Raw genomic sequence first — 26,725 nt, 5'->3', positions numbered from 1 at the left:
GCCTTGGGCTCTATGGCCCCTGTCCAGCCCTGTGGCTCCAGGTAGGGGCCCAGCTGGCGACTGCCTCCTGTCCTTTTCCCCTCTGCCCTGGGAACCTGAGACGGAGCAGTAGCCTCGGCGTCTGTCAGTCTGTTGACTGCCGGTCCCAGAGGATGGAAATGGAGATCTTGGGGAAGGGACCCCAGGACTGACTCTTAGGCCCCAGGCAAGCGCATACACAGTAGGTTGCTTTCTTGTTCAAGAGCTGGAGCGTCTGAGGCCCTCTTCCCTCGGTCACCTAGTGGTGGCCCGGAGGGAACTGGGGTTGAGCAAGTGGCATGGATTAGCTAGTCCAGGGTAATGAGGGTCCCGAATTGGCTAAAGGGGGCAGCTTGGGGCCTTCCATTTGGCAGGAGAGAGTGCGTGTGTGTTGGGGCAGCGGGTGGGTATTGGTGACTTTGAGCACTGCTTCAGGTGCCCAGGGCTGTCTGATTCATCCCAGGTTACCTCAGTGATGGGGCTGGGGAGTGACATGGGGGGTGGAGCCCCAGCTCCCTTGCTCCCAGCCCTGTCAGGAGTACAGGTGGGTGGAGAGGCTGTCTCTCTTCAGCACGGGTATCCTGAAAGGGGCAGGGAGCTCTGCTCCCCCAGAATAGGGCACCGAGGGCAGGGTGATGCCCTTTCCCTCCAGATTGGGGTCTCCCGGGAACAGAGTCACACCTCTCCCCTCAGAATGGATCTGAGGGCAGTGCTCCCCACCCTCGTTGGCTCTTCCCTATGTAGAAGAGCAGGGCAGCCAGAGGGGCTTGGAGCAGTCTTGAGGGAGGGGCCTGGGGCCGCACCCCCTCCCACTCTGACCGGCTCCACTCTTGTCTTGCAGACTGTGCTCTGTCCACTGCGCTTCCTGCATGTCCGGCTGCCCTGAGCTGTCCCGAACTAGGTGACAGTGTGTCACGCTGCCACCATGAACGAAGTGTCTGTCATCAAAGAAGGCTGGCTCCACAAGCGCGGTAAGGGGCACTGCTGCCCACTGCACTGCGTGTCTCCCCCTTCCTCCAGGGCTCCCCTCCTGGCAGCTGGGGCCCTGAGGGGCAGCGGTGCAGGGTCTCCGCCGTCCAGAGGCCAGACTCCCAGCTGTGCCTGCCTGCCCCAGGCCACTATCTTCTTTCAGTCTCGTTTCAGGGATTCCTTTAGCGATAGTTTGTGGATCCACGGTTCTGTGGATCTGCCTGGGGTCGAGCTTCCAAGCCAGGCTGGACTCTGGCCTGGCCTCAGATTCTGCATTGTACGTCAGCGATCTCATCTGTAGACGGAGAAACTGAGGCTCGGAGTGGCAATATTCAGCATGCATTCTTTCAGAAAATATTCACCGGGCACGTGTGGTGCACCAGGCTGTCCCAGACTCTGAGGACACGGGTGCCCTCATGGGGTTTCCATTTCCACAGGGTCGGGGTCAGCAGACTGCTGGTAGTAGGTGTGACTGCTACTCTGAAAAGTAGGAACTCTGGAGTGGTAGAGGCCAGGGAGGGATGGCATGGTCAGGAGAAGCTGTTTAGGGAAAGCTGTTCTAAGGAGGTAAGGGGGCGAACTGCACACACCTGGGCGAGGTGTCCCTGGAATAGGCCAGGAAGGACAGGGGGGAGTGTGCGTGCGGCAGCAAGTTGAACAGCGGGGCTGGAGCAGATGAGCAGAGACAGTAGGAGGAGTGGGCAGTGATGTGACACCGAACCATGTTGGGTTCTGTCAGCCACAGAAAGGACCTGGGCTTTAATTCTCAGGCGCTGGGAGCCCAGGATCTTGTGAGCCAGAGCATGCCCTGGCTGGGTGTACTGGTGGGTAGCTGAGACCCGAAGAAAGGAAGTCATTTACAGAGATGAGATTAGGAAACTGGACTCTCAGACCCCAGGCTGTCTGTCCCCAGACAGCTTTGCTGCCCTGTGCCAGGGGAGGGGGGCTGGGATGAAGCAGGTGTCAAGAGTCTGTGCATCCAAGTGCTGAGGATGAAGAGGGCAGATCGTTCTGGTGTCTGTGACCTTGCACTCAGGGAGGGCGGTGCCAGGCCTGTGGAGCTGCTCTCTGTTCATGTCCATTCATTCAGCGCACACCGGCTGAGCAGCTGTGTTCCAGGGCCCGTACTGGGCACTGCGGGTATTGCATTGAGCCCGACAGGTACCGTGTTGGTATGTTTCATTTGATTGGAAGGGCAGCGGCACCCAGGTGGACGAGTGCCTTCTTTGGTGGTCAGTGCTATGGATAAAATCGAGTGCCTCGAGAAGGAGGGGTGAGAGGTGGGCAGGGGAGCCCTCATAAGCAGCACGGACAGGGAGGACCCCACTGAGAAAGGAATAAAGACCGGAAGGAGGCAAAGGGATGAGGGTGCAGGGGAAGTCTGGAGAGGCGCATGAATGGGGCCAGAGAAGCCCCAACCACCCTGCCCTGTCCTGTCCCAGCCTGCACACACAGAGCAGGGGTGAGGACAGAGGAGGCTCCCCCTGCCCCCCGCCATCAGACTGAGCAGGAGAGACCCATTTCCATCCCTTCCCAGGCAGGGATGCCATTTAGACTGGGCTAGAGTTTGGGGCTGTCGATGGGACTTTCTGAACCTTGTCAGATGTCTAACCTGGTACTGCCATTTGCTCTTGGTGTGACTTTGGACAAGCTCTGCCACCTCTCTGAGACTTGGCTTCACATCTGTAAAGTGGGTTAACAGCTTAACTCTGACATTGCCAGCCCCTGGGGAGGAGGGTATTGATCTGGCTTGTCCACTGAGGTAGTCCCAGTACTCAGAAAATGATGGCGTGCAGTAGGTGCTCAATAACTGATGATTTGTTTTTAAAGATTTGTTTTATTTATTTATTTATTTATTTATTTATGCATATAAGAGCTTGGCTGCAGGCCAGAGGTGCAGGGGTGAGAGGATTCACCAGAGACAGTGGGGAGCAGAGCAGGCTGATGACTAAAACACACTGCTAAAGGGAGCAGCAGGCGAGACAGGAGAGGTGTGCTGCGCCATGTGGATAGCTCCCTGGCCAGGGATTGAACTCGTACTGCAGTGGCTGCTGACAGCTTCATAGTGCTGAAACTTAACCTCTTGCACCACCAGAGAGGCCCCAATAACTGATAATTGGGATTGCTTGTGTACATGGTGCGAGTCTTAGGCTGTGTCAAGCTCCTGAGTTGGAGGTGACTGGAAAACTTGTGGGTGGGTCTCTGGTCCTAGTCTGGGGCTGCTGATGGCATTAATTGGGTCTCAGCTTCTCTTCGGTCACCATTGTCTCCATTTGTGTCACCAGGCCAGATGAGCTGCTGACATAGCCTAGCTGGGTCACACCTGCCTGGGATTTGCACCATAGGTATACGTGTGCGCGCGTGTGTGTGTGTGTCCGTGTGACTTCTGGGCATCCCAGGCCCTGACATTCTGATGAGTAGCTAATAGAGGTGGGAAGGCATGGTGAGCCTGGCTGACTGACTGTTTCAGTTACCTGCCTTGCCCCACCCCAGTCCATGACTAGTGGTTAAAATGATAGCAGCCTATTTCCTGAGCATCCAGTCTCTCCCAGACCTGGCTCTGTTGTAGACGAGCCAAATTTTGTTTAATTTCCATAGTAGCTCTGTGAGGTGAACACTGTACAGGCCAGGAAACAGTCTCAGCAGGGAAACTCATCTGCCTGAGGTTTCAGTGAGGAGGTGGCAGCGCTGAGGTTTGGCTCTGGCCCTCTGCCTCTGCCCTCGAGGCCTGCCTGCCTGCTGCCTCTCCCTCAGTGAGGTCTGCTCTAGGTGTAGGCAAAGGGGAGTGACTGTTGGAGTCCCTCAGCCCCACCATGCCAGGCCCTTGGCTGCCAGGTTAGATGCTGGCAGGGCCGTGGTGGTCAGGGCCGTGAACTCTGGACACAGCACCCCCAGCTTCTAGTCTTAGCTTCCCAGTTAGCAGCTGTGAGCCTCATCTGTAAAATGGGGCTGTTTTTGAGAATATTTTTCCTTTCTTTCTAGTGTTCTTTTTAAAGTTTTGTAAGTAGTTACCAATGTATAAAATACCACAGGTAAGTTCCTGGATCATGAGCTCACCCCAAACCAGGGTCTATACCAAGAAACAGAATGAGAGAGCCCCTCCCACCCTGCCCCCAGCAGCGACCACTTTGCTAACTTCAGTCGGAGGGGTGAGTTGGATAGGCGGCTTTAGGTTTTCTTTTTAGAATTGAGGTGAAATTAACTAACACAAAACTAACCATTTTAATGTGTACAATTCAGCAGCCTTTAGAACATTCACAGTGTTGTGTAACTGCTACTATTGTCGAGTTCCAAATCATTTTCATCACCCTGAAAGAAAACACCCTTCTCCTGAAGCAGCCAGTCCCCATTCCTCACTCTGCCCAGACCCTGGCAACAACCAATTTATTTTCTGTCTGTATGGATTTACTCATTCTGGACATTTCACAGACATGAATCACACAGCGCGTGGCCTTTGTGTCTGGCTTATGTCACTTAGCACCATGTTTTTGAGGTCCATTTGTGTTGTAGCATGTATTAGTGCTTCATTCCTTTCAGGGGCCAAACAGTATCCCATTGTACAAACACACCACATGTTATTTATGCGCTCACCTGCTGATGGACATCTGGTTACTTCTATCTCTTGGCCATTGTGAATGGTGCTGCCATGAGCATTCATGTACCAGTAGCTAACGTTTCAAGGAGGTGCCAGACTTTTCGGTGGTGGTTGCACCATTTTATACTCATACCAGCAGTGCACAAGGGTTTCCGTTTCACCACATCCTCAACAATACTTGTTCTCTCTCTCTCTCTAATTACAGCCATCCTAGTGGGTGGCAAGTGTCATCCCATTGTGGGTAATGTGCATTTTCCTAATGAATATTGAGCATCTTTGCAGGTGCTATTCACCATTTGTACGTCTTTAGAGAAATCTCTATTCAAGTTCTTTGCCCATTTTTAAAATTGGGCTGTCTGTAGATACATGATTTGTAAATATTTTTGTCTGTCCTGTAGACTGTGCTGCTTTGATAGTGTTCTTTGCAGTGACTTTTTAATTTTGGTGAGTCTGCTTTATTTCTTGTTGATGTTTTTACTTCTGGCTAAGAATCTGTTGCCAAATCCAAGGCTATGAAGATTTTCCCTTGTTTTCTTTTAATTGTCTTATCTGTTATATGTAAGTAGATCCATTTTGAGTTTTTTACATGGTATGAGGCATGGCTCCACTTCTGTTCTTTTGCATGTGGGCCTCTGGTTGTCCTAGCGCCACACGATGAAGAAACCAGGTCTTTTCCCATTGAGTAGTCTAGGTCACTCTTGTTGAAAATCAACTGACGATGTCTGGGTTGATTTTTGATTCTGAATTCTCATCCATTGGCCTAGATGTCTTTCCTTATATTACACTAATTTAATTACTTTAACTTTGTAGTAAGTGTTGAATAGAGAGTATGAGTCCTTTTAGTTTCTTTTGCATTATTTCTTTGACTGTTCGGGACCCCTTGCCATATGAATTGAAATTCTATGTAAATTTGAGGACTGACTTTTCCGTTTCTGCAATAAAGGCTTTTGGAATTTTGATGGGGAGTGTGTTGATTCTAGATCACTTTGGGCAGTGTTGCCATCTTGAGTTTGGGAATACACAAATGTGGAATGCATTTATTTAGGTCTTTAATTTCTTTTAGTAATGTTTTGTAGTTTGTAGTGTACAAGTCTTTCATCTCCTCACGCTGTTGTAAATGAAATTGTTTTCTTCATTTCCTCTTTGCGTTGTTCGTTGCTGGTATATACCGACACAATTGACTAACGTGAGTTGATCTCTTTTGTATGTTGAGCTCACTAAATTTGTTGGTTTTAACGATTTAGAACCAACTTTGTGGATACTTTGTGATTTCCTATATACAGGATCATGTTATTGGAAATTAAGATTGATGTATTCCTTTCCTTTTATTTTTCCCTCTTTGACTAGAGGTTCCAGTAGTTAGATAGTGGGGGGAAGCGCAAGTCTGGTTTGTGATCTTTGGGGAAGCACCCAGTGGTTTTTTTTTTTTAATATTTTTTATTTATTTGTTTATATTTATACAAGCACTGAGTACAGTCAGAAGCGCGGGAGGGTGAGAGAATTCACCAGAGCCAGAGCGGGGAGCAGAGCAGGCAGAAGGACCAAAGTACACTGCTGAGGGGAGCAGCGGGCGAGACAGGAGAGATCTGCCGCGCCATGTGGGTTGCTCCCTGGCCAGACGGGGATCGAACTCGGGCTGCAGCAGTGAGACTTAACCCCTAGGCCACTGGGGAGGCCCCCTGTTTTTTTAAAACTGTGTCAGTTGGAGGTGATAATTTGATTTTTTTCCTTCATTCTATTAACATAGCATATCATCTTGACTGATTTTCATATATTGCTCTATTCATATATTGCTCTATTCATATTTCTGGAATAAAACCACTTAGTCATGGTATAGGATCTTTTCAGTTTGTTGATGAATATGGGATTTTGCTAGTTTCTGCACTTTATATGCATAGAATCACTTAGTATATGTATTTGAAAGAATTTCATAAGTTAAAACTGTGAGATACTTAGGACAGTGACTGGCGCAGAGTAGCCAGTCACATTGTAGCATCTAATCATCATTTCACCAGTTAGTGGTGATCCCCATGAGTGAAGTCACTTTCTGGTGACCACATAGCAAACACAACTCAGAGAGTCTGCCCCGCCCTCCTGTCTCCCTGGGTCTGCTGCAAGTCGGGGCCCAGTACGCTCTGCTTGCACAGTGGGCTGAGGTGAAGAGCATTGATGGCCCTCAGTGGCACTTTATGACTGCTGTCGTGTTTAACAGCTTGAGAATTACACACACCGTACAATTCAGCCATGTCAAGTTTAGTTGGTTTCAGAGATGTGCATCAGCACACTCAGCTGTAGAACATTCTCACTACCCTTGGCCATCGCTCTCTGGGCTCTCTCCTTCTCCGTCCCTCGACAACCACCGGTCTACTTCTTACCTCTCTAAATGTGCCTGTTCTGGACATTTTATGTAAACGGAATCACACAGTCGGTGGTCCTTTGTGATGAGCTCCTTGCACACCACGCTGGCTCACCGCTGTTATTCCAGCGCCTACCCACGCTTCATTTCTTTTTCTGGCCAAATAATATTCCATTGTATGAGTAGGCCAAATTTTGTTTATCCGTTTGTAATTGATGGATTTTTCTATTGTGTCTACTTCTTTCTAAACTGAATAATGTTGCTATAGACATTTCTATATAATTTTGGGGGTGTATATAAGTTTTACCATCTTATTTTCATCCTTAGCAGCCCTCTGACGAGCAGTGGTGTGTGTGTGTGTGTGTGTGTGTGTGTGTGTATGTACGTACACACACAGGGGGCTTGAGTGCTCATCTTCAGAACAAATGGAAGGAGTCAAGGGGCACTCGGAGGGCACAGCAGCAGTCACAGCCCACCTGGCACAGTGTTTTGACATCTGATCCACCTGCACAGCTGTGCTGTGAATACCAGCCCCTGGGATTTGGCCTTACAGGGCCACAGGGCATGTGTGTTTGGAAGCCTGGGCCTCCCCTGGGACTGGGCCATGTGCTGGCAGGGAAGGCTTGTGCTGCTGGCCACATGCTGAGGCAGCTGGGGCCCTGGGGCCCTGCAGCAGGCGCCTTCCTGTCAGGCATGACCTCTGGATCAGTCGGGCCCAGCCCAGTGCCCAGCCTGCGTCAGCAGGGGCCACCTCAAGGGTTTCTCTGTGAGAGGCACTCTCCTACCCGCTCTCTTGTCCATCCTCCTCCTGCTGAGCTACCCCTTGTGAGGCTCTGTCAACACGGCACATGCTCGCCCTTGCCCTGAGCTTTCTCCCCCTGCCTCGGCTCAGGTGAATACATCAAGACCTGGAGACCTCGGTACTTCCTGCTGAAAAGTGACGGCTCCTTCATCGGCTACAAGGAGCGGCCTGAGGCCCCCGATCAGACCTTACCCCCCCTAAACAACTTCTCTGTCGCAGGTGCGTCTCGGGGTGGGTGGGCCAAAGTTCAGGTGCCAGAAGAACCGCTGCTAGGTTCTAGGCCACATAGGACTGGGCCATTCTTAGGCCTGGCCAGGGCCTGTAGCTTCATCCTGGTTGCTTTCCTTGTGTGCTAGTGACCCCGATAATGCTCTTTCCAGCCCCAGCTTCTCATGGGAACTCCGAACCTGCCCTGATCAGCTTCCTACATGTTTCCTCCAGAGGTTGTCCTCTAAGTCCCTCATACCAACCATGTCCCAAACTGTCCTTCAGATTCCCTCTCCCCCCAGCCGTCTCCTGCCCCTTGCCTCCATCTCAGGCCAGACACCTGGGCTTCAACTTAGGTGCCTCTTTGCCTCCCCTGTGGCCCGTCTCCCTGCTGTTTCTTTCCCTCCTCATGTCCGCGCACTGGCAGAGTCCCAGCCTCTTCTCTGGGCTCCTGGCCTCCATTCTGCCTTCTCTATGTGGCAGCCCAAGGGATCTGTCTAAATATGTTCATGTGCCCGCCCTACTTAAGCCTTCCATGGCTCCCACCGTCCCCAGACTGAGCCCAGATTCCTCATCCTGACCCCTCTCCAGCCTGTCTCTCACTTCTCCCTTCTTCAGTCCTGTACGTGGCAAAGGGAGCAGAGTATTTGCCATTCCCCAAGGCTTGTTGGGCCCTCTCCCACCTCTGGGCTTCTCTACAGATGTTTCATTCTCCCTGACCACACCCTCTTCCTCCTTCAGGCAAGCCTCAGTGAAGAGATGCCCCTTCCACTGGGGAGCCCTCCCTTGCCATTCCCCCATCCCCACACCCCAGGGCTAGGTTAGCTACCTCCTCAGGGCTTCCCCATTAAAGCTCTGATGGCTGAGCCTTCACTAGCTGGTGGCTGCTCCCTTCCACACATGCACTGGACCTTGAGCCCTATGAGGTCACAAGGCTAGAGCTGTCTTGGTCACTCAGGTGTCCCTAAACCCACCTGGTACACGGATAGCACATAGGAGGTGACTTGGGTGTGAGCAATGGGTAGGCAGAATGTCCCCTCACCTTCTCAGCTCTTCCTTCCCTCTGCCTGCAGAGTGCCAGCTGATGAAGACGGAGAGGCCGCGGCCCAACACCTTTGTCATACGCTGCCTGCAGTGGACCACAGTCATTGAGAGGACTTTCCATGTAGACTCTCCCGATGAGAGGTGAGTTGGGGCCTCTGTGTGTCTGCCCTTTGAGCATGGCCAGGCCCAGTGTGAGAGAGGTGCAAATGGATAGATTGGGCCCCTGCTTTGGAATTTCCTGTCCTAGCCCTTCTGGGAGCAGGGAACGGGAAGCATTTTTAGTCTATAGACCCTCCTCTTTGTCTGAGACTAGAGGTTGTGTTGGAATGGGGGGTGAAGCATGTTAACAACACAGAGCTCTGGACCTGACCTCAGGCCACGGGGCCTGAGGAGACTCATGGAGGGTCAAGAAGCTGTATTTGTAATAAGCATTTCCATTGATTTTGAGGCAGGTGGTCCAGAGATTCAATTTATTTATTTATTTATTTATTTTATTTATTTTTTTGATTTTCTAGAGGCATGTCTTATTTATTTATTTATTATTTGTTTGTTTGGTTTATACAAGCACTGGGTACAGTCAGAAGCGCGGGAGGGTGAGAGAATTCACCAGAGCCAGAGCAGGGAGCAGAGCAGGCAGAAGGACCGAAGGACACTGCTGAGGGGAGCAGCGGGCGGCAGGAGAGGTCTGCTCGCCATGTGGGACCCTCCTCCGGTGGCCGGGGAGCAGCCAGGGATCGAACCGGCTGCAGAGGGTGCAGGCAGCTTCGCAACCCAGCGCTCAACCGCTGCGCCACCAGGGAGGCCCCAGAGATTCAATTTAAAATGAAGATCATTTTATTAATGAGAGAGTTGTACAGATTTACCAGTGCAAAAATCCAGTGGTGTGAGGCAGGGTCTCGGGAAAGCTGCTCTCACTCCTGCCCCACCCGTAACCCCGAGTGGGTGCTGTTCTTCATGTCGGGAAGCTCCTTCACACATGGCCACACTTGTTCACAGAGCGTGTTTGCACCCTACTCCTCATTTTTTCTTTTTTACACAAAAGAGAGCATTGTACAGACTGTTCAGAACTTTTTTCCTTCGTGCATCTTGGGGGAAGTTTTCTCCTTTAATGTATGGAAAGCTGCTGCTGCTGACAGGTATTATAAACAGCCGCGGTGTCCTGTCCCCAGGTTAATTTAGCAGTTTGTAATCGAGAGTGGCTTGTTTCCAGCCTCTGACTTTTCACAGGCAATGCCACAGAGAAGTACCTTGGGCTTATCTCGTTTGACACATGCGCAGGTAAATCTGTGAAGTGAATTCGTAGCTGGGACCCAGGAAATCCGTGTTGGTGATTGAGAACTGTAGCTGTTGGGGATGTCTCAGTGTTGCCCAGCCTTGGTTTTCAGGTGTTTGGATTTTTTACCTGTCAGGTCAGTGGGGAATGGCTCCTCGGGGTAGTTTAAACTGGTCCTTTTCTCCAGTAGAAGGTTTGAGTGTCCTTCCGCCCGTTTCCACACGGGCCCGAGACGTCGGCCCGTTTCCTTTCTGACCTGTCTGTCTGGATCCTTTGTCTATTTTTCTGTCAGGTTGTTGATCTTTTTCTTGTTTCTAGAAATTCTTCCTATATTAAGGAGCTGCTAATGAGTAGCAGAATTTTTCTTCCCACGTTTTCCCTTCGCACCTCACCTTGAGAAACATTTCTCTAGCTCGTCCTGTGGGCTGAGGTCTCGGCCTACCCTCTGGAGACCCCTAAAGCTGTGCCTTCCAAGAGAACTCTGCCTTGCAGGAGCATTCTCTGGCGCCAGTGCCCAGCATGGTAGCCATCACACGTGCCTCTGGAACATCTGAAACGTGGTTAGTGCCCGAAGGATGGAAGTTTTAAATTGTAATGTGTTTCAGTGATCGCACAAGGTCGTGCCTCCTCTCCAGGCAACACATCTCCAGAGCGTTCACAAACAGTCACAATACTTGCTGCCACAATCTGTATTGTAGTGACCAGATCTTGCCAAGGTTAAAGTGTATGTGCCCTGCCAAGGGGACAGGCCAGGTATATCGGACCTGGGCATTGGACTGAGTTTTGAAAAATAGTAGGAGTTGGGCAGGGAGACAGGAGGAGGAGTCTCCAGAAAAAGGGACCTGAATCTGCAGAGGCTGGGAGGTGAGACAGGTGGTCATCTCAGGGGTTCTGTGTCACCGGAGAATCAAGGATAGGGGTCTTGGAAGAGGGGAAGTGGAGGCCTGAAGCGAGCGGACCCAGCCTGGACTGGACTCCAGATGGAGACCCTCCCAGGCTCAGCAGGCAGGGAGTCACTTGGCACATGCCGTGGGGCCTCTGCAAGGTCCAAGGGGGTGGTGATAAAGAGGAAACCCTTGGTTTGCCAGACCCTGACCCATAGCTTGTAAGCCCGGCAAAAGGAGCAGTGGGGAGCTGGGAAAGTGTTGTTGGCCAGAGAGCCACTCTGGTTTCCATTTTAGTGAGATGCCGTGTCCTTCGCTGGGGGAAAAAATCCCTTTAGTAAGGCTGCGGGCCTGGAGAACCCCTGCCTTCCTCCTCTACTTAGCACCTGCCACTGCTACCGGAGAGGAATCTGCTGGGACTGCTCTGAGACCAAACCCCAGATTCCTGACTTTACCCTGGGGCAGGTGTGAACCAGAAACCCCACAAGAGGGAGGCCGATCTGCTCATGGCTGTCCTCACCAACCCCTGCCCCACAATGGCCTGCGCCTGGAGAGAGGACGAGAGAAGGGGCTGGAGGCAGCCAGGTGACCCTGGCGACTGGTCCTTCCCAGATGCTACAGGGGCCTGCTCCCAGGTCTCTGCTGCTCTTCTCTGTGCTCTTGGGGCAGCTCCAGGGACTTGCCCAAGCCCCGGCCCCTACCTGCTTGTTCCAGACATCCAGAGAAGTTGGGAGAATAGCACACTAAATGAGCTTCCAGATACCTGTGCCTAGAGTCACCAGTTCCTCATTTGCCATGTTTGCCTCCCCTGGCTGTATTCTACGCTGCATCTTGAACTTCTGTCCCTACTCTGTGATATTTTCGTCTTTAAACGTCAGCAGCCTCCTAAGAGTAAGGGCGTTGTCTGTGGGTCATGGTGTCGTCAGCACACCTGAGTTGATCACTTCTCATAGGGGGTTGCTGACACCCTCTCCACATCCATCCTGTACTGGAATTTTACCTGTTGTTCTCAAAATGTTGCTTTTCAAGCCAGGATTCACTCAAGCAACATTATTTCTTTGACTTGATTTTTTTTTTTTTAAGATTCAGAGCTGGGGTACAGGCCAGAGGTGTGGGGGTGAGAGGATTCACCAGAGACAGAGTGGGGAACGGAACAGGCAGACTGACTGAAATACACTGCTGAGGGAGGGGAGCAGCGGGCAAGACAGAAGTCTGCTGCGCCATGTAGGTTTCTCCCTGGCTGGCCGGGCATTGAACTTGTGCTGCAGAGGCTGCAGATTGCTTCATAGTGCGGTGCTTACCCCCTTGTGCCATCAGGGAGGCCCTCTTTGACTTGTTTTAACATAGATTAATCCGTTGTCTTCTTGTCCTTCTTTTTCCCTGAGGAGCCGGGCTAGTTGTCTTGTAGAATGTCCTGCACTCTGGGGGTGCCACACATTACCTTTAGCGCTGTTTACTTTCTTCCTCTGTGCCTATATTTCCTGTAAGCTAGGCATTAAGTCCCGAGCAGGGTTGGCAAACAACCACCCAGCTTCCTGTTCTTGTAAGTAAAGTTTTATGGGAACATGACCACGCCCATTTGTTTACAAATTGCCCCTGGCTGCCTTTGCCCCACTGAATAGTTGTGACTGAGACCGTGTAGCCTGCAAAGTCTAAAATATTTACTGTCTGCCCTTTTTCAGGGGAGTTTTGCAGACCTCTGATCTTGGCAGATACATTTAATAGTACGTCATGTTAGTGCGCTCTATTTAATGTCAGTCTTATATAATTTCTGTGTTTAGAACTCAGAGTGACTTTCAACCCCACTTGGAATGAGTTCAATCCTGAGCCATACCCTGCAAAGTCCTGTGTGATCTGGCCTCCCAGTCAGAATCATTTCTTACTTCAGGTTCCCTCCTCTAGCGACCCCCCTGATCTCCTTGCTGTTCCTTAAACATATTTCCTACCTCAGGACCTTTGCACTTGCTATTTCCTTGCCTTAGAACCTTCTTTGTTCAGATACCATGCAGTTTCTGCCTTAGCTTTGTGAGGCCTCTGCTCCGATGCCACTCTCTTAGGGTGGCAGGGCTAACCTCAAATCTGCCAACTCCTTATTGGTGCCCCAAGTGGCACCCTAACCTATCCCCATAATTCTGTTACTTTTTATAATTTATTTATTTATATTTTACGTCATTCATTTAAAAAAAAAGATTTATTTATTTATACAGCACTGGGTACAGTCAGAAGTGCGGGAGGTTGAGAGAATTCACCAGAGCCAGAGCGGGGAACAGAGCAGGCAGACTGACGAAGTACACTGCTGAGGGGAGCAGCGGGTGGCAGGAGAGGTCTGCTTGCCATGTGGGACCCTCCCCTGGTGGCCGGGGACCAAACCGGCACTGTAGAGGCTGCGGGCAGCTTCGCAACCCAGCGCTCAACCGCTGAGGCACTGGGGAGGCCCCGTTATTGTTCATTTTTAAACAATGTTTGTGTTTTTTTCCCCATAGAATTTCCTCCACCAGTTCACCCATTTCCTCCACCAGTTCCTCCACCAGTTCACTCATCACCACTGTCCCCTGTGCTCCTCCCTCCCAATTCTGTTACTCTTAACCTGTTTTATTTTTCCTCCCAGTAACTATTACTGGGCATGACATTTTTTTTTTAAAGATTTATTTACTTATGCATACAAGAGCTGGGGTACAGGCCAGAGATGCAGGGGGTGAGAGGCTCCATTAGAGACAGAGTGGTGAACAGAACAGGCAGACTGACCGAAATACACTGCTGAGGGAAGCAGCGGGCGAGTCAGGAGAGGTCTGCTGTGCCATGTGGGTTTCTCCCTGGCTGGCCGGGGATCGAACTCGTGCTGCAGAGGCTGCGGATTGCTTCATGGTGCGGTATTTAACCCCTTGCACCACCAGGGAGGCCCTGGGCATGACATTTTTGATTTACTTATTTGTGCTAGGAATATACATAGGTGTTCAGTAAGTGTTCGCTAAATAAATAAGATAAAATTGAAACTAATTTTCTCTTGAGCCAGACTCTTCTAAGATTATACATATATCAACTCATGTTGTCCGCACAACATTTCTGGGAGGTAGATCCTCATGTATTAAACAGGGAGAATGATAATGAAACAGACACAGAAAGCTGTAGAAGTAAAGAGAGAACATTGGAGGGAGGGGTCTGGATTTCCCCACCAGGCAGGACTGACCCTGGATCTGCCAACTCAGCTCATCTGAGGGCCTCTGAATAGAAAGACACCACAGATATCCTCCAGCTACAAGTACCCCTCCGGGCCAGAGGGGACCCTGGAAAGGGAGAGAAGTCCCCCAGCCACCATCAGATGGGCAGTTGGCTGTTAGTCGTGGAGCAGCAACCAGAACAGTCCTGTGCACTGCTGATGGCTTGGCCACTGCCAGGTCACCAGGCTTCCCTACTCTGTTAGTTTTGCTCTGCAGCATCGCCCAGGGCTGGGCCCGGGCTCTGGAGTCAGGTGGGTCTTTCTAGTGGGGCTCGGTTCCCTGGCTGTCATGAGGAATGAAGGAGGAAGCAAATGTGAAGGCGTCCGGCCCAGGCCCGCCCCACAGAATCGCACTTGGTGCCTTTTCGTTCCTCCATCGCTGCCACTGGCACCTCTTGCCTGAAGGACTGCCATGGCCTCATGCTTCCTCCTGCTACCCCCAGCAGTACCGCGCAGCAGCTGCTGACTTAAAACAGAAATCAGATCCTGCTACCCCTTGCGTAAAACACTTTAGTGACTCCCCGTGATGTGAAGGATTAAGACGTAAATCCCTAACATAGCCGCCCAAGGAACCCAGTGTGGGCGGGGCTGCCCTCCCTCCCCTGTCAGCTCCTGCCGTGCTGGCCCTGCTGCACCTTCTGCAGACATCCCGGCTCCCTCCTCGCCCTTGGCCGTGCTGTTCTCTCTGCCTGGGGTCCTTTCCCACCCAGCACTTGGCATGGCTGCCTCCTTCCCTCCACTTCATTTATATCACAGTCGTGTGCCAAATGTCTGTTCTCAGCACTGGGGATCGCTCTCATTCCAGGAACATCTTTCAGGTCATGTCTTACATGCCACTACCTCAAAGGGTCCTTCTGTGACAGCCTCTGAGGAGGGGCTTCTCTTTCTGGTCCCTGCCCTGGAACATTTACACACTTGTCTCCACTGGCTGAGGAGCTCCAGTGGGGCTTGTTCCCGCGGCCCCCAGCACCCGGAACAAGGCCTGGCACGCACAGGGCACTCAGGAAATAATTTGCTGGCCGGCTGGCTGGGTGAATTCTCACAACCACCCTTTGAGGCATTACTCTGTGCCAGCTACTGCCCTCAGCACTTTATATCTAGTGTCTCATTTCACCCTTCCACAGCCCGCTCGCTCCCCTCCACATGTCAGCCTTCTGAGGCACACTGCTCAGCCTGGCCTCAGGGCAGGGCACAGCTAGGATTCACGAATGCCAGGCCATCTGACCCCTAAGTCTGCTTAGCTCCTGTGAGGGTCCAGTGTCTGTAGGGGGCAGACAGAACCCCAAGGAGTCATTCCCTTAGGGTTTCCCTGAGCCTGTGCCCTGACCTGCAGCCTGCCCTGTGAAGGGTGCTCCCCCAAAGTGCCTCCCCTGGCCCCAGACCCCAAGTGAGGTAGCTGGGCAAATGTCAGCCCCTCAGGGCCTCAGTGTCTTGGTTTATGTAAAGAATGAACTGAGTGATAGAACCTACTTCGTAGGACTGCTCTGGGAGTTTCCGCAGGTAAAGCACTTGATAGGGTGTTGGGTCAGTGTGCTCTCCAGGCCGAGGGCCTTTGTGCTACTGTTGAGTGGGCTGGCCTCCTAGAAAAGGTGGTCTGAATCCGAGCACCCTAGGATGGCTTTCCGTGCCCCACAACATGGAGTCCCTTGTTCCTTGAGTCTTCCCCAGTGCTCCATGCTTGACCCTTCTAGACCCATCCCTGGAAGATGATCTGGCTGTGCGTCCTCTGCAGGGGCTCCTGTGTGCCTCACTCCTGCCCACAGAACTCTCAGGAGTATGGAATGAGGTGGCTCTGTGGGACACTGCTTTTCTTAGCATGTCTCTTGGGGGAAGGAGGTTGGTTCTGGGGGCTTTCCATTGAGAGGAGAAAGGCATGCCAGCCGCAGCTCTGGGTGAGAGCTCCCCTCTGCCCCAGACAACATGTTGCAAACCCTTGAGGAGTGCTCTGGATGGAGGCCCTTGCTTTTTCTCTGGAATGGTGAGTGCTGCAACCCTGCAACCTCGGTCCAGTTGGAACAGATCGGGGGCTTGTCGGGCAGTGGCGAGTCCCATTAGTCGCCCAACCAAACTCTTGCATCCCCCTGGGTTCCACAGCTCCTTGTGGGGCTGGGCAGTGGGGGCCAGAATGGATGGACAGGTCCACGCCCCCACCCATGAATACTTTCCTAGATGAGCACATTCTGTGGGGGTGGGGGGGTGCACTAGCAGCTCAGCACCCCAGGGAGTCTGCCCTGGAGGAAGGGGTGCAGGCTGGTGGGGTGAGCTTGCCCAGTTGGCAGACTTGCTATTTGAGCCCCAGCTGCTGTGACTCTGAAGCCATGCTCCTCATTGCCAGCTCTGCAGCCCAGAGAGGACCCCCAGCCCCGCTCCTTCCCCTACTCCTGGGGCGTGGGTGCACCATCATTTACTTGTTCAGGCTGCTGTGGATGGGCTTGTCTGCTCCCACCTTCCTCGTGAACGAAGACGCCAGCGCAGCGAAGGGCTTGGCCTGCAGCTCGCTTGTGGATTCTACGCAGGACATACACATTCTGTTTTTTGTTTTTAATATAGTTAGCACATTTCTTAGAAGATTAGTGACTTTTTTCAATTCATGGTCTTATACCTAAAGTCAGATTTAAAATTTTCTAAGAGGACAGTTTCATGATCTGATAAAATACTGCGGGATTTGCCCCTGCCCTCATGTTTTGAAAAACAGGACATCTAATGTAGGCATAGGGATTTATATTATAATTTGTTCCAAAGAGGCCACGGGTTAAAGCAAGTTGAGTAATGCTGGCTGAGACCTTGGGTCGGGGAGGGAAGAGGCCGGTGCTGCTCTGTCTGAGTGTGTGCAGGCTGCCTACTCTGGGGTACAGTGGACCTGGGGCCATGAAGACATTGTCTCCCTCCCCCATGCATTATCCAGATACCTACTGAGTACCCCCCAGGTGCTGGGGTGCACCATGTGCCAACATGTTTGCCCCCACTGGACAAACAATGCATTATGGGGGGCCCAGACTCTGCTTGGTGCGTGAAACCTTGGGAGTGAGACTACCCTGAGAAGCCATGTGCGCTTGGTGGCTGCTTCGTCCAGCAAACCGTGGAATCGACCAAGCCAAGAATATCCTGCCTGTTCCCCCCAAAAGGTGGTTGATTGCAGGCCCTCTGTGTTTCCAGCTGTCAGGGTTGGAGCAACCACTGTGTTTTTTTTTTAAGATTTATTTATTTTTATACAAGAACTGGGGTACATGCCAGAGGCATGGGAGGGTGAGAGGATTCACCAGAGACAGAGTGAGGAGCAGAACAGGCAGACGGACTGAAAGCACTGCTGAGGGAGCAGCAGGCAAGACAAGAGAGACCTGCTACGCCATGTGGGAATCTCCCTGGCTGGCTGGAAACCGAACCCACGCTGCAGAGGCTTCGGACAGCTTCACAACGCATCGCTCAACCCGCTGCGCCACCAGGGAGGGCCCAATCACTGTGTTTCTTGATTTTGTCTTTTAATCTCTGCCTGATTTCCCATCTGTAATGCAGGAGGGGGTGAAAGCTCTGTATTTGTAGTTAGAAGACACTAGGCTTAGACTCTCGTTGCCCTGACTCCCACTTGAGGCAGCCAGGGCCTGAGACAAGAGCATCCGGCCAAAGGTATTGGTGTTCCTGGACTTGTGTGTCTGTGTGTGTGAGCTCGTGCTTCTGACCCAGCTCTTCTAGCCAGTGCTTCCTTTTATCTTTTACAAAACACCGATCACTTATGTAAACTTGAACTTGTCTGCTCCAGAGGAGGTCAGAGGAGTGCTGTCTCACCACCTAAGGCTCGGGGTGGCAGCTCATGTTCAAGGGGCTGTGGAGAAGGTGGTCTCCCCTCCTGGATCATTGTTTCCTGACTTTTGAGTATCAGGCCAGGTCCTGTCTCAGGTCGTCTCTGTCCTACTGCATCACCCCCATAGCCAGAGGGGTCTGCAAAAGTTCAGTCCAGCCCCTTTGGCTTTCTTCAAATGAGACAGAGCTCCCCCAAATGCCCAAAGGTGTTTGGTGATTGCTTGTCCATTGGAGGCACTGGGGCTCAGCCTTTCCTTCCCCTGAGGCCCCAGCTCACCTGGACTCATGTCTCCCCGGTCGTGCATGTGTCCCCACATAGGGAGGAGTGGATGAGGGCCATCCAGATGGTCGCCAACAGCCTCAAGCAGCGGGGCCCAGGTGAGGACCCCATGGACTACAAGTGTGGCTCCCCCAGCGACTCTTCTGCGGCGGAGGATATGGAAGTGGCAGTTAGTAAAGCCAGGGCCAAGGTGGTAAGTGCTGAGGGGCAGGCGGCCAGGAGGTGGGGGCTGCTGGCCTGTGTGCCTTCTCCCCACAGCACTGGCCCCGTACCTGGGTTTCCATGCTGTGTGTGCGGGGGCTCGGCCTGCGACTTCATGACTGCTGTGTGGGTGGGTGATTTCAGGTTGTGGCTGCCTCCGGGGAGGGGGCAGCCTTGTCCTGGGAGGTGGTGAAGACTGCTCTACCCCCACATCACAGCTCTTGGCCCAGCCCTCCAGGGCCTAGTGCCCAGGAGAACTGAGCGGCAGGAGAGCCTTGGTCTGAAGGCCACCTCAGAACGAACAGTGCCGCTCACAGCCTCCCTTCCTGCTCATGCCCGAGCCATTTGGCAACAGTGGCCTTTGATTTTCCTTTTTCTTTGTTAAAATTTCCTCCCATGGGCCATGTGCCAGCACTGACGGCTCCTCTCTTCCCCCATCCCTGGCAGACCATGAATGACTTCGACTATCTCAAACTCCTGGGCAAGGGCACCTTTGGCAAAGTCATCCTGGTGCGGGAGAAGGCCACCGGCCGCTACTACGCCATGAAGATCCTGCGGAAGGAGGTTATCATTGCCAAGGTGAGCGCTCCCCGGCCTGCAGCTGGCTGGCCTCTCCAGGGCCTGTGATCCCCAGCCTGACTGCGGACTGGAATACCTACCCCTCCTGCTGCTGCCAAAGGCTCATTTCCCCTCCAGACCCAAACCCCTTGAGCTCCCTCAGACAAGGGAGCCTGAGGCTAGCCGCACCCCACCCTCTGGCGCCTGGGCCTCACCCAGCAGGAGCTGCCAGGATCAAAAGTGGGTCCCTTGTGATGATAAAGGACCTGTGGGGAGCTTGTGAATGGTGGGGGCTTGGCTCAGGGTGTCTCAGTACTAAGCTGGGCCAAGAATGGAACTCTATTTCTTGTTCTTATTTAAAGTTTTTGAAATGGAAAACTCCAATCATAACACGAAATTTTCAAAGGAAAAATATCATGGCCCCCATGGTGCCATCATCCACTTTCAACAGTTGTCAGCATTGGGCCCATCTTGTCTCAAAGCTCCACCCTCTCCCTGATTCTTTTTTTGGTCCTGGAGTATTTTAAGGCACATTCTAGACAGCATATAATTTTACCCATACATACTAGGTGTGTGTCTTTAACAGATGAGGGTTTTAAAGAACATAATCATGATGCTAGATCATATCCAGTGACTCACCAATCCCCCATGTCTTTTGCCCAAGGCAGGGGTTTCTCAGCCTCAGCACTGTTGCCGTTTTGGGCCTGTTCATCCTTCATTGTGGGTCCATCCTGTGCACTTGTGGGATGTTCAGCAGCAACCCCGGCTTCACCCGCTAAAGCTAGTAGCACCCTCCCCCTAAGATGTGAAATCAGAAATATCTTCAGACAGTGTTAGCAGCTGTCCCTGGGGACAGACTCGTCCCTTGAGGAGCAGGGTTGGCATGGCAGGTGGGTCAGGATTTTTAGCAGCTCTCTGGGTGGCTGCAGCATGCCTGGACCCCACCCTGAACCTGCATTAGGGTCTTGGGAGGGCCTGAGAGACCACCGCCGGACACACCCCTGCAGGTCTCTGATGTGGCAGGTCTGGGCAGGGGCACGAGAATCTGCATTTCTCCAAGTGCCCAGGCACTGCTGATAGGGGTGGGGGAACCACACACTGAGATCTGCTGCTCCGTGAGCTCGCGCCTTGCTCAGGGCCTGGTCCTCCTCCGGGCAAGAGTGCTCTAGCTGGTGAGTCCTAGGGCCTGCTGCGCCACCCCAGGGGTCTCATAACATCTGCTTGTCCCTCCTTTATCTGCGTTAAAATGAGTCTGTGGGTTCAGGCGGTGATGGCCTGATCCTTTGTAAAGTCTCCATCACCTTGACACCTGCCTGTTTTGAGAGCGACCGACGCGCCTCCTCCGGATTCTTTATTTCACTAGTGCTGGTGACGGTGATGCTCGCCCTTGCTATCCCCTCCGCATGGCAGCTAGGAAAGGAATCACATTTCACCAAGATGTCGCCCCCACCCCCAGGTGGGGTGGGTAGGCAGGGTGCTGTCCACTGCCCCTCATCTGGCCTTTGTCCGCAGGATGAAGTTGCCCACACGGTCACCGAGAGCCGTGTCCTCCAGAACACCAGGCACCCGTTCCTCACGGTGAGTGGCCAGCTCCTGTGGACAGGCCCCGGCGAAGGGCCCAAAACCTGTCACAAAAGGCACACACGTGACATCAGGTGGCCAGGGCAGGGTGGTGGTGGGCTCTCCAGATGGTCTGACCCAACACCCCTTGGGTTGGGGGTGGTTCACATTAGCACGTGGGCTGACTGACTTGTCATGTCTTGAGATGGCCCCAGGAGAGCGTGACTGTGTCCTCATGAGTTAGAGGCATTTCATCCAGCTGGTCTTAGTGGGAATGTTGGTTTGTTTGTTTTTTTTTTTTTACTTTCATTTTAATATGTAAGCCTGGAAGCAGGTGGATTACTGGTACCTGCTCATTTAGGCTGGCTACAGTCTCCATCAGGAGCAGCGGCCATTAGCTAAATGGACCACACCGCGGGTGGCTTAGGGGTCATTTCATTGCTCAGTTGCTGTCTAGTCATAGCGCATGTTCCACGAAACCTTACAAGGTACCCCCGTGCAGAGGACTGTGTAGAGGCGTCGTGAACAGGGCTGTCGCCCAGCAGTTCTGACGAACGGTCTGTGGGCTCCTTGGAATACAGTTTGAGAACTCTTTGTCCTTTCTTCGGAGTTGGACATTGTCATTGCCAACTCCCAGTTCGCAAACCGTGTGTGTGTGCGCATGCGCGCGCATGCGCTGCTGTAAAATGTTAAAACACTTCACTGTAAAATAGGAAGAGGAGGAACGTGAAAACAGCAGTGCCTCCTCGGAACGTCCTCTCTGCCCAGCAGTACCTCTCAGGGGCTTGCTTGAAGGCAGAGGACAGGAAGGTTCAATACAGTACCCCTTTGTCTGCCCTCAGAGCCACAGGCTGAGGTGTGAGCCCCCGGCGGCCTGCGCCCAGGCTAGGGCAGGGCGGGTGTGCACAGAATCCAGCACCCCTGCCTCCTGAGGCTCGCAGAGAGCCTGCCCGCTCCCACCTCCTACCTACCCTGGCTGTTTGCTCCCCGCAGGCACTGAAGTACGCCTTCCAGACCCACGACCGCCTGTGCTTCGTGATGGAGTACGCCAACGGTGGTGAGGTGAGCTGTGCTGCCCCCGCCTGGCTTTCTGGATGTCTCCTTCCCGGGAGCGGGGAGGGAGGGAGGAGCTGTGAGTGAGCTGGAGCAGGCTGGAGGAAACCGAGATGCAGCGAGGTTAAGTGGCTTGCCCACATTCACTGTAATGAGTTGGTGGGCAGTTTCCATCCTGAGGTGCAGAGAGGTGTGGAGACGGCTGGGGGTGGTTGGCTGGCAGCGCTACGGGGGTGTCTTAAAGGTTGCAAAGACCCTTTATTCTGCTGATTGCCTGAGTCCTTCTAGAGCAGAGACATCAGCCACTCACTGTCAGCGAGTTGCTCACGCCCCCCTCTTTCACCCACTCGTCTGTCTCACACCCTTCTCCGTGCAGGTGTGACTCCCTGGCTGTGATTCTTGACTTTGTCTGTCTGACGTGGTCTTGGGGCATCTCGTCAGTTGCTCATAACTCGTGTTCCTCTTTGCATCCCCCTTCACCTCCCGCGGCGCCTGCTGGCACCCTTCCTTCCATGCTTGCCCCGAGCTTCTCTGTGCTCGCTTTCCCTCTCCTGGTCCTTGTTGCTCTCACTCGTGGGTCATAGAGCAGGTGTCACCATGTCTGGGCTGGGTCCCATCCTTCCCTCGCGGCCGGGGTCTGACCTCCCTTCTCCGGCAGCTGTTCTTCCACCTGTCCCGGGAGCGCGTCTTCACGGAGGAGCGGGCCCGCTTCTACGGTGCGGAGATCGTCTCGGCCCTGGAGTACCTGCACTCGAGAGACGTGGTGTATCGAGACATCAAGGTGAGCACAGGCTCCTTCCGGTGGGGTCCTGTCTCGTCGCTGAGCCATTGTCCAGTCCCTCTGGAGGCCACATCCTCCCGCACAACACCTGGGGGGTCTTTCCTAGCCTCTTGGGAGCCAGTACTCGGTGCGCTGAGGGGACAAGCACTTGAGGAAGGTAGCTTGGCAGAATCCGTCAGAACGGAGCCTCCTCGTTTCCTGTGAGCAGGCCGTTCTGTCCTGGGTGTGCGGCGGGGGTGGGTGCCTGGGTGCCCCTCAGACCGTGTCTGCACACGCATCCGGCAGTGCTGCTCTCTCGTCCCCAAACCGGAAGCAGCCCCACGCGTCTGCCGTGGGATGTGGATAAGCCAGGCGTCCATGTGCTCATGCGGCTGAGCCCCGCACGGCAGTGGGGTACCTCTAAGAGGCTGCAGCGAGATGCCAAAACAGACAAGACGAGTCTGTCATACACAAGGGTGTATACAAGGGTGTATACGACAAAGGTAGTGAAAACTCAAGGAAAGTGAGGCAGTGAAGGGCCTTCTCTGCTAGGAGGGTGGTTATTAACTGGCAGGGCCTCTGGGGTGTTCAGGGGCTGGTCATGTTTTCTTGACCCACTGGAGGTCAAGGCCCACCACTAGGTTGTCCACTTGTGGCTTGTGTTTTTTGTTCCTCCTGCTGTATATTGCGTGATTTTGGAACAAATAGGAGAAAGAGGGTGTCCCGCACATCCAAAGCTAGGAGACTGCGGCCCACCGTGGGGAGCCAGTTGGAGCAGGGCCTGGCTCTGCTTTCTCTGGCTTCCCCGGAGGCAGCGGGGGCTGGGAGGTACTGCCCTCTGTGCTCCAGAGGGTGAGGGCTTAGCCTGGAGGGTGTCTCAGCCTGGAGCCCCTGACGTGACACAGCAGGCCAAGGCCCTCTCCTGGGAAGTTCTGGGGGGTGGGGGGGTGGGTTCAGGAAGTGGCACAGGGAGGACATGGACCTGATATATTGACTTTTCCTACAGCTGGAAAATCTCATGCTGGACAAAGATGGCCACATCAAGATCACTGACTTTGGCCTGTGCAAAGAGGGCATCAGTGATGGGGCCACTATGAAGACCTTCTGTGGGACCCCCGAATACCTGGCCCCTGAGGTGTCTGGGGCTGGAGGTCGCAGGGGCATGTGAGGCCAAGGGAGGGGGGACCCTCAGACCCGGAGTTTCCCCCTGGGCCCCTCCAAGGGCAGGGCGCTGTTGCCCCAGAGCGCCCCTGCGCCCCTGAGCTGCGGGGTCCGGGTTTGGGCTGCCCTCATTGCCCCTCCCCGCTCAGGTGCTGGAGGACAATGATTACGGCCGGGCCGTGGACTGGTGGGGCCTGGGCGTGGTCATGTACGAGATGATGTGCGGCCGCCTGCCCTTCTACAACCAGGACCATGAGCGCCTCTTCGAGCTCATCCTCATGGAGGAGATCCGCTTTCCGCGCACGCTCAGCCCCGAGGCAAAGTCCTTGCTGGCTGGGCTGCTTAAGAAGGACCCCAAGCAGAGGTGAGGGCTGGCGTCGCCCCACCCAGCCTGCCTGCTGCCACTCCCCTCACCCAGAGGGGGCTGCATCCACCAGTGTGTTCGCTCGTGGGGGTGCACCGCTGTCCCCCAGGGCATCGCTGATCCCGCTGCTGGCACTTGGGGAGCACTCCCGTGGGGAGGACTCTCCTTAGCCCTCTGCCGGCACTCTTGTTTTATGGGGACGCTGAGGGACAGGGCCCCGGCTGGGGTGGCCAAGTCGTATGTGGCGGGGCCGGATATGAAGCGGCCCTCTGCTGAGCCTGTCCTCTCAGCATCCACTGAGGGCGCCAGGTCCAGGCTGCAGTCTCCCGTCCTGTGACCCGGGCGCGAGCGCTCCCCTCCCTGATCCTCTGTTGCATCCTGTGACAAGCGGTGGTCTGTGGCCAGGACAGCCTCGTTAAAGGTTGTTCAGGACCTGTGCCGAAACGAAAGCCCGTCTCCCAGAACCTGGCTGCCTCGGGGGGCGGGTGTTCATGGCCGTCTCTGCCCAGGCTCGGCGGGGGGCCCAGCGATGCCAAGGAGGTCATGGAGCACAGGTTCTTCCTCAGCATCAACTGGCAGGATGTGGTTCAGAAGAAGGTGAGCCCACCACCCGCCTGCTCCCAACAGCAGCCCGGCCCTTGGGGTGACTTAGGTCAAGGCCTCCTGTCCTCAGGGTCCCTGAGCTTGGGCTCCTCTCCTCCATAGCTCCTGCCACCCTTCAAGCCTCAGGTCACATCTGAGGTCGACACAAGGTACTTTGATGACGAGTTCACCGCCCAGTCCATCACAATCACACCCCCGGACCGCTGTGAGTGTCTGCAGCCCTGTCACGGGCAGGCCTGCCAGGAAGTGGAGGGGTGGGGTCTGCTCTCGACCCAGTTCTCCGGGCGGAAGTGTGTGGGCCCCTCCTCAGTGTCCCGGCACCTGCACTCTGCTCACCAGGCTCTTGCAGTTGGTCTGCCTTTGCACCGGTGAAGGTCGCCGGGAGCCATGGCTCCAGCCTGTTCCAGAGTTGTGGGGAGCGGTCCAGGCAGGCGTTATCAGTGCTGGATGGCAGCTGCCTGGGCCTTTGGAGCCAGACGGGTTCACTGATTCTGCAGCTCTTGAGTTCTTGCTCCCACAGTGTTGGGCTGTGCTGGAAACCCAGCAGTGATGGAGATGCGCTGAGCCTGCCCTCGGGGAGTGCCCAGTCTGGGTGGAGTGGTAGCCCACGGTGGCAGGGCTAGGGTGTAGAAAAGCCCAGAAGAAATGCTTGCTCTGGCCTGCCAAGGAGGACTTCCTGGAGGAGACATGGCAGCTTAGATATGTTTTCAGCAGAAATAACAGCATGTCTGGTGCCCAGAAGTGGGAGCACTGCACAGGGAACCATGGCACAGTTGCAAAGCTAGTAGATGGGGTTGGGCAGGCAGGCATGGGGCCACAGCAGGAGGATCTTGGGGTCCACTGGGAGGAGTGGGGACTTGCTGCACAAGAAGCCGTGGAGGGTTTTGCACAGAGGAGGGACAACGCTGCATTGGGGCTGTAGGAAGTCCAACGTATCTTCACCCCCACCTGACTAGGAGGGTGGGCTGTTGGGGGCAGGGACTGGGCTGGAGACCGAAGGTCTGGGCTGAGCTGCCATGTGCGTGGGGAGGGGGAGTGCAGAGCAGGTGAGCTGGTGGGGCGCTCAGGAGGCTGAGTGGGCAGGCAGAAGCGGGGTGCATCCTTTGCTCCAGAACCGGGCTTGGGGCTGTGGCCAAGGGATCTCAGCTGACCTGTCCCCTTCTCAGGGGCGGCCGGCCAGCAGTTCTCCCCAGGCCCCCGGTGTAGGAGGGGTGCCGGGTCCTCCACCCTGGGTTCACCTCAGCCCATCTCCTCCACCCCACCCCCGCAGATGACAGCCTGGGCTCCCTTGAACTGGACCAGCGGACCCACTTCCCACAGTTCTCCTATTCGGCCAGCATCCGCGAGTGAGCAGCACGGCCCACACGGACGCATGCAGGCTGCCAGCACCACCGGGGCTGCTTTCTTTTATTTTTTTTTTAAGTTTTTATTTTGCCTTTTTTGTTTGTGTCCCCATCCCTCACCTCACCGTTTCCATTTTTTTCTTCAGCCCTCTCCCCAACTCCCCTCAGCGGTCCCAGCGGATCCTGTCCCGCCCTTACCTTTGTGCCCAGAGCAGGACCGGGGAGACTCTGCGGCCTGCCCCAGGACTGGGCCTTCGGGCGGTTTAGAGATTCCAGTTTTTAATCCACACAAGCCCCAGTGAGGGCCAAGCTCGGCGCGGTGGGCCGTCCTGCGTGTCTGGCCGGGGTGCCCGTGCGCTGCTCCCGTCAGGCTGCCTTCCCGCGGACGGGCGCCCAGCCGACGGCGCCCTGGTGCTGCCTCCCACGCCCTGTTCGGCTGGGCGGCCTGGCTCGGGGCAGCCAGCCCCTCCTCCGCAGGGGCAGAAAAGCAATAATGTCCAGGGGCCGGCCCGGGCCTTCAGAAGCTGCAGATGGGGGCTTCGGGCTCCCTCCCTCTTGTGGATGGAGACCACTCTGTCCTGCAAGGAGCCGGTGGGGGGGGCAGGCGTTGGGCACTGCCTCCTGGCCCTGCCTGCCGGCCCCCAAGCTGCTCTCCTGACCCTGTGAGGGAGGCAGGAGG

The 26,725-nt window shown here is 54.3% G+C and overlaps 1 protein-coding gene across 2 annotated transcripts; it reads left to right on the top strand.

The window, feature by feature from the left end:
• Positions 1 to 943: 943 nt before the first annotated feature.
• Positions 944 to 26,277, top strand: AKT2 (AKT serine/threonine kinase 2; the record flags this gene model as incomplete). Of its 2 annotated transcripts, XM_084257428.1 has the most annotated exons (13): positions 944 to 989; positions 7,831 to 7,959; positions 9,021 to 9,132; positions 18,483 to 18,636; positions 19,092 to 19,223; positions 20,715 to 20,780; positions 21,756 to 21,824; positions 22,474 to 22,596; positions 23,582 to 23,710; positions 23,886 to 24,100; positions 24,610 to 24,697; positions 24,806 to 24,908; positions 25,974 to 26,277. In XM_084257428.1, 13 exons carry the CDS (start codon positions 944 to 946, stop codon positions 26,051 to 26,053), a joined length of 1,446 nt encoding a protein of 481 aa, XP_084113554.1. In that variant the 3' UTR covers positions 26,054 to 26,277. The 2 variants fall into 2 exon arrangements, with proteins under 2 accessions (XP_084113554.1, XP_084113555.1); XM_084257429.1 differs by lacking the exon at positions 23,582 to 23,710.
• Between the last annotated feature and the right edge of the window lie 448 nt (positions 26,278 to 26,725).

Source organism: Talpa europaea (assembly GCF_964194135.1).
Source record: "Talpa europaea genome assembly, chromosome: 16".
In the NCBI taxonomy this organism is placed as follows: domain Eukaryota; kingdom Metazoa; phylum Chordata; class Mammalia; order Eulipotyphla; family Talpidae; genus Talpa; species Talpa europaea.
This window is presented reverse-complemented; position numbering and strand designations above follow the sequence as displayed.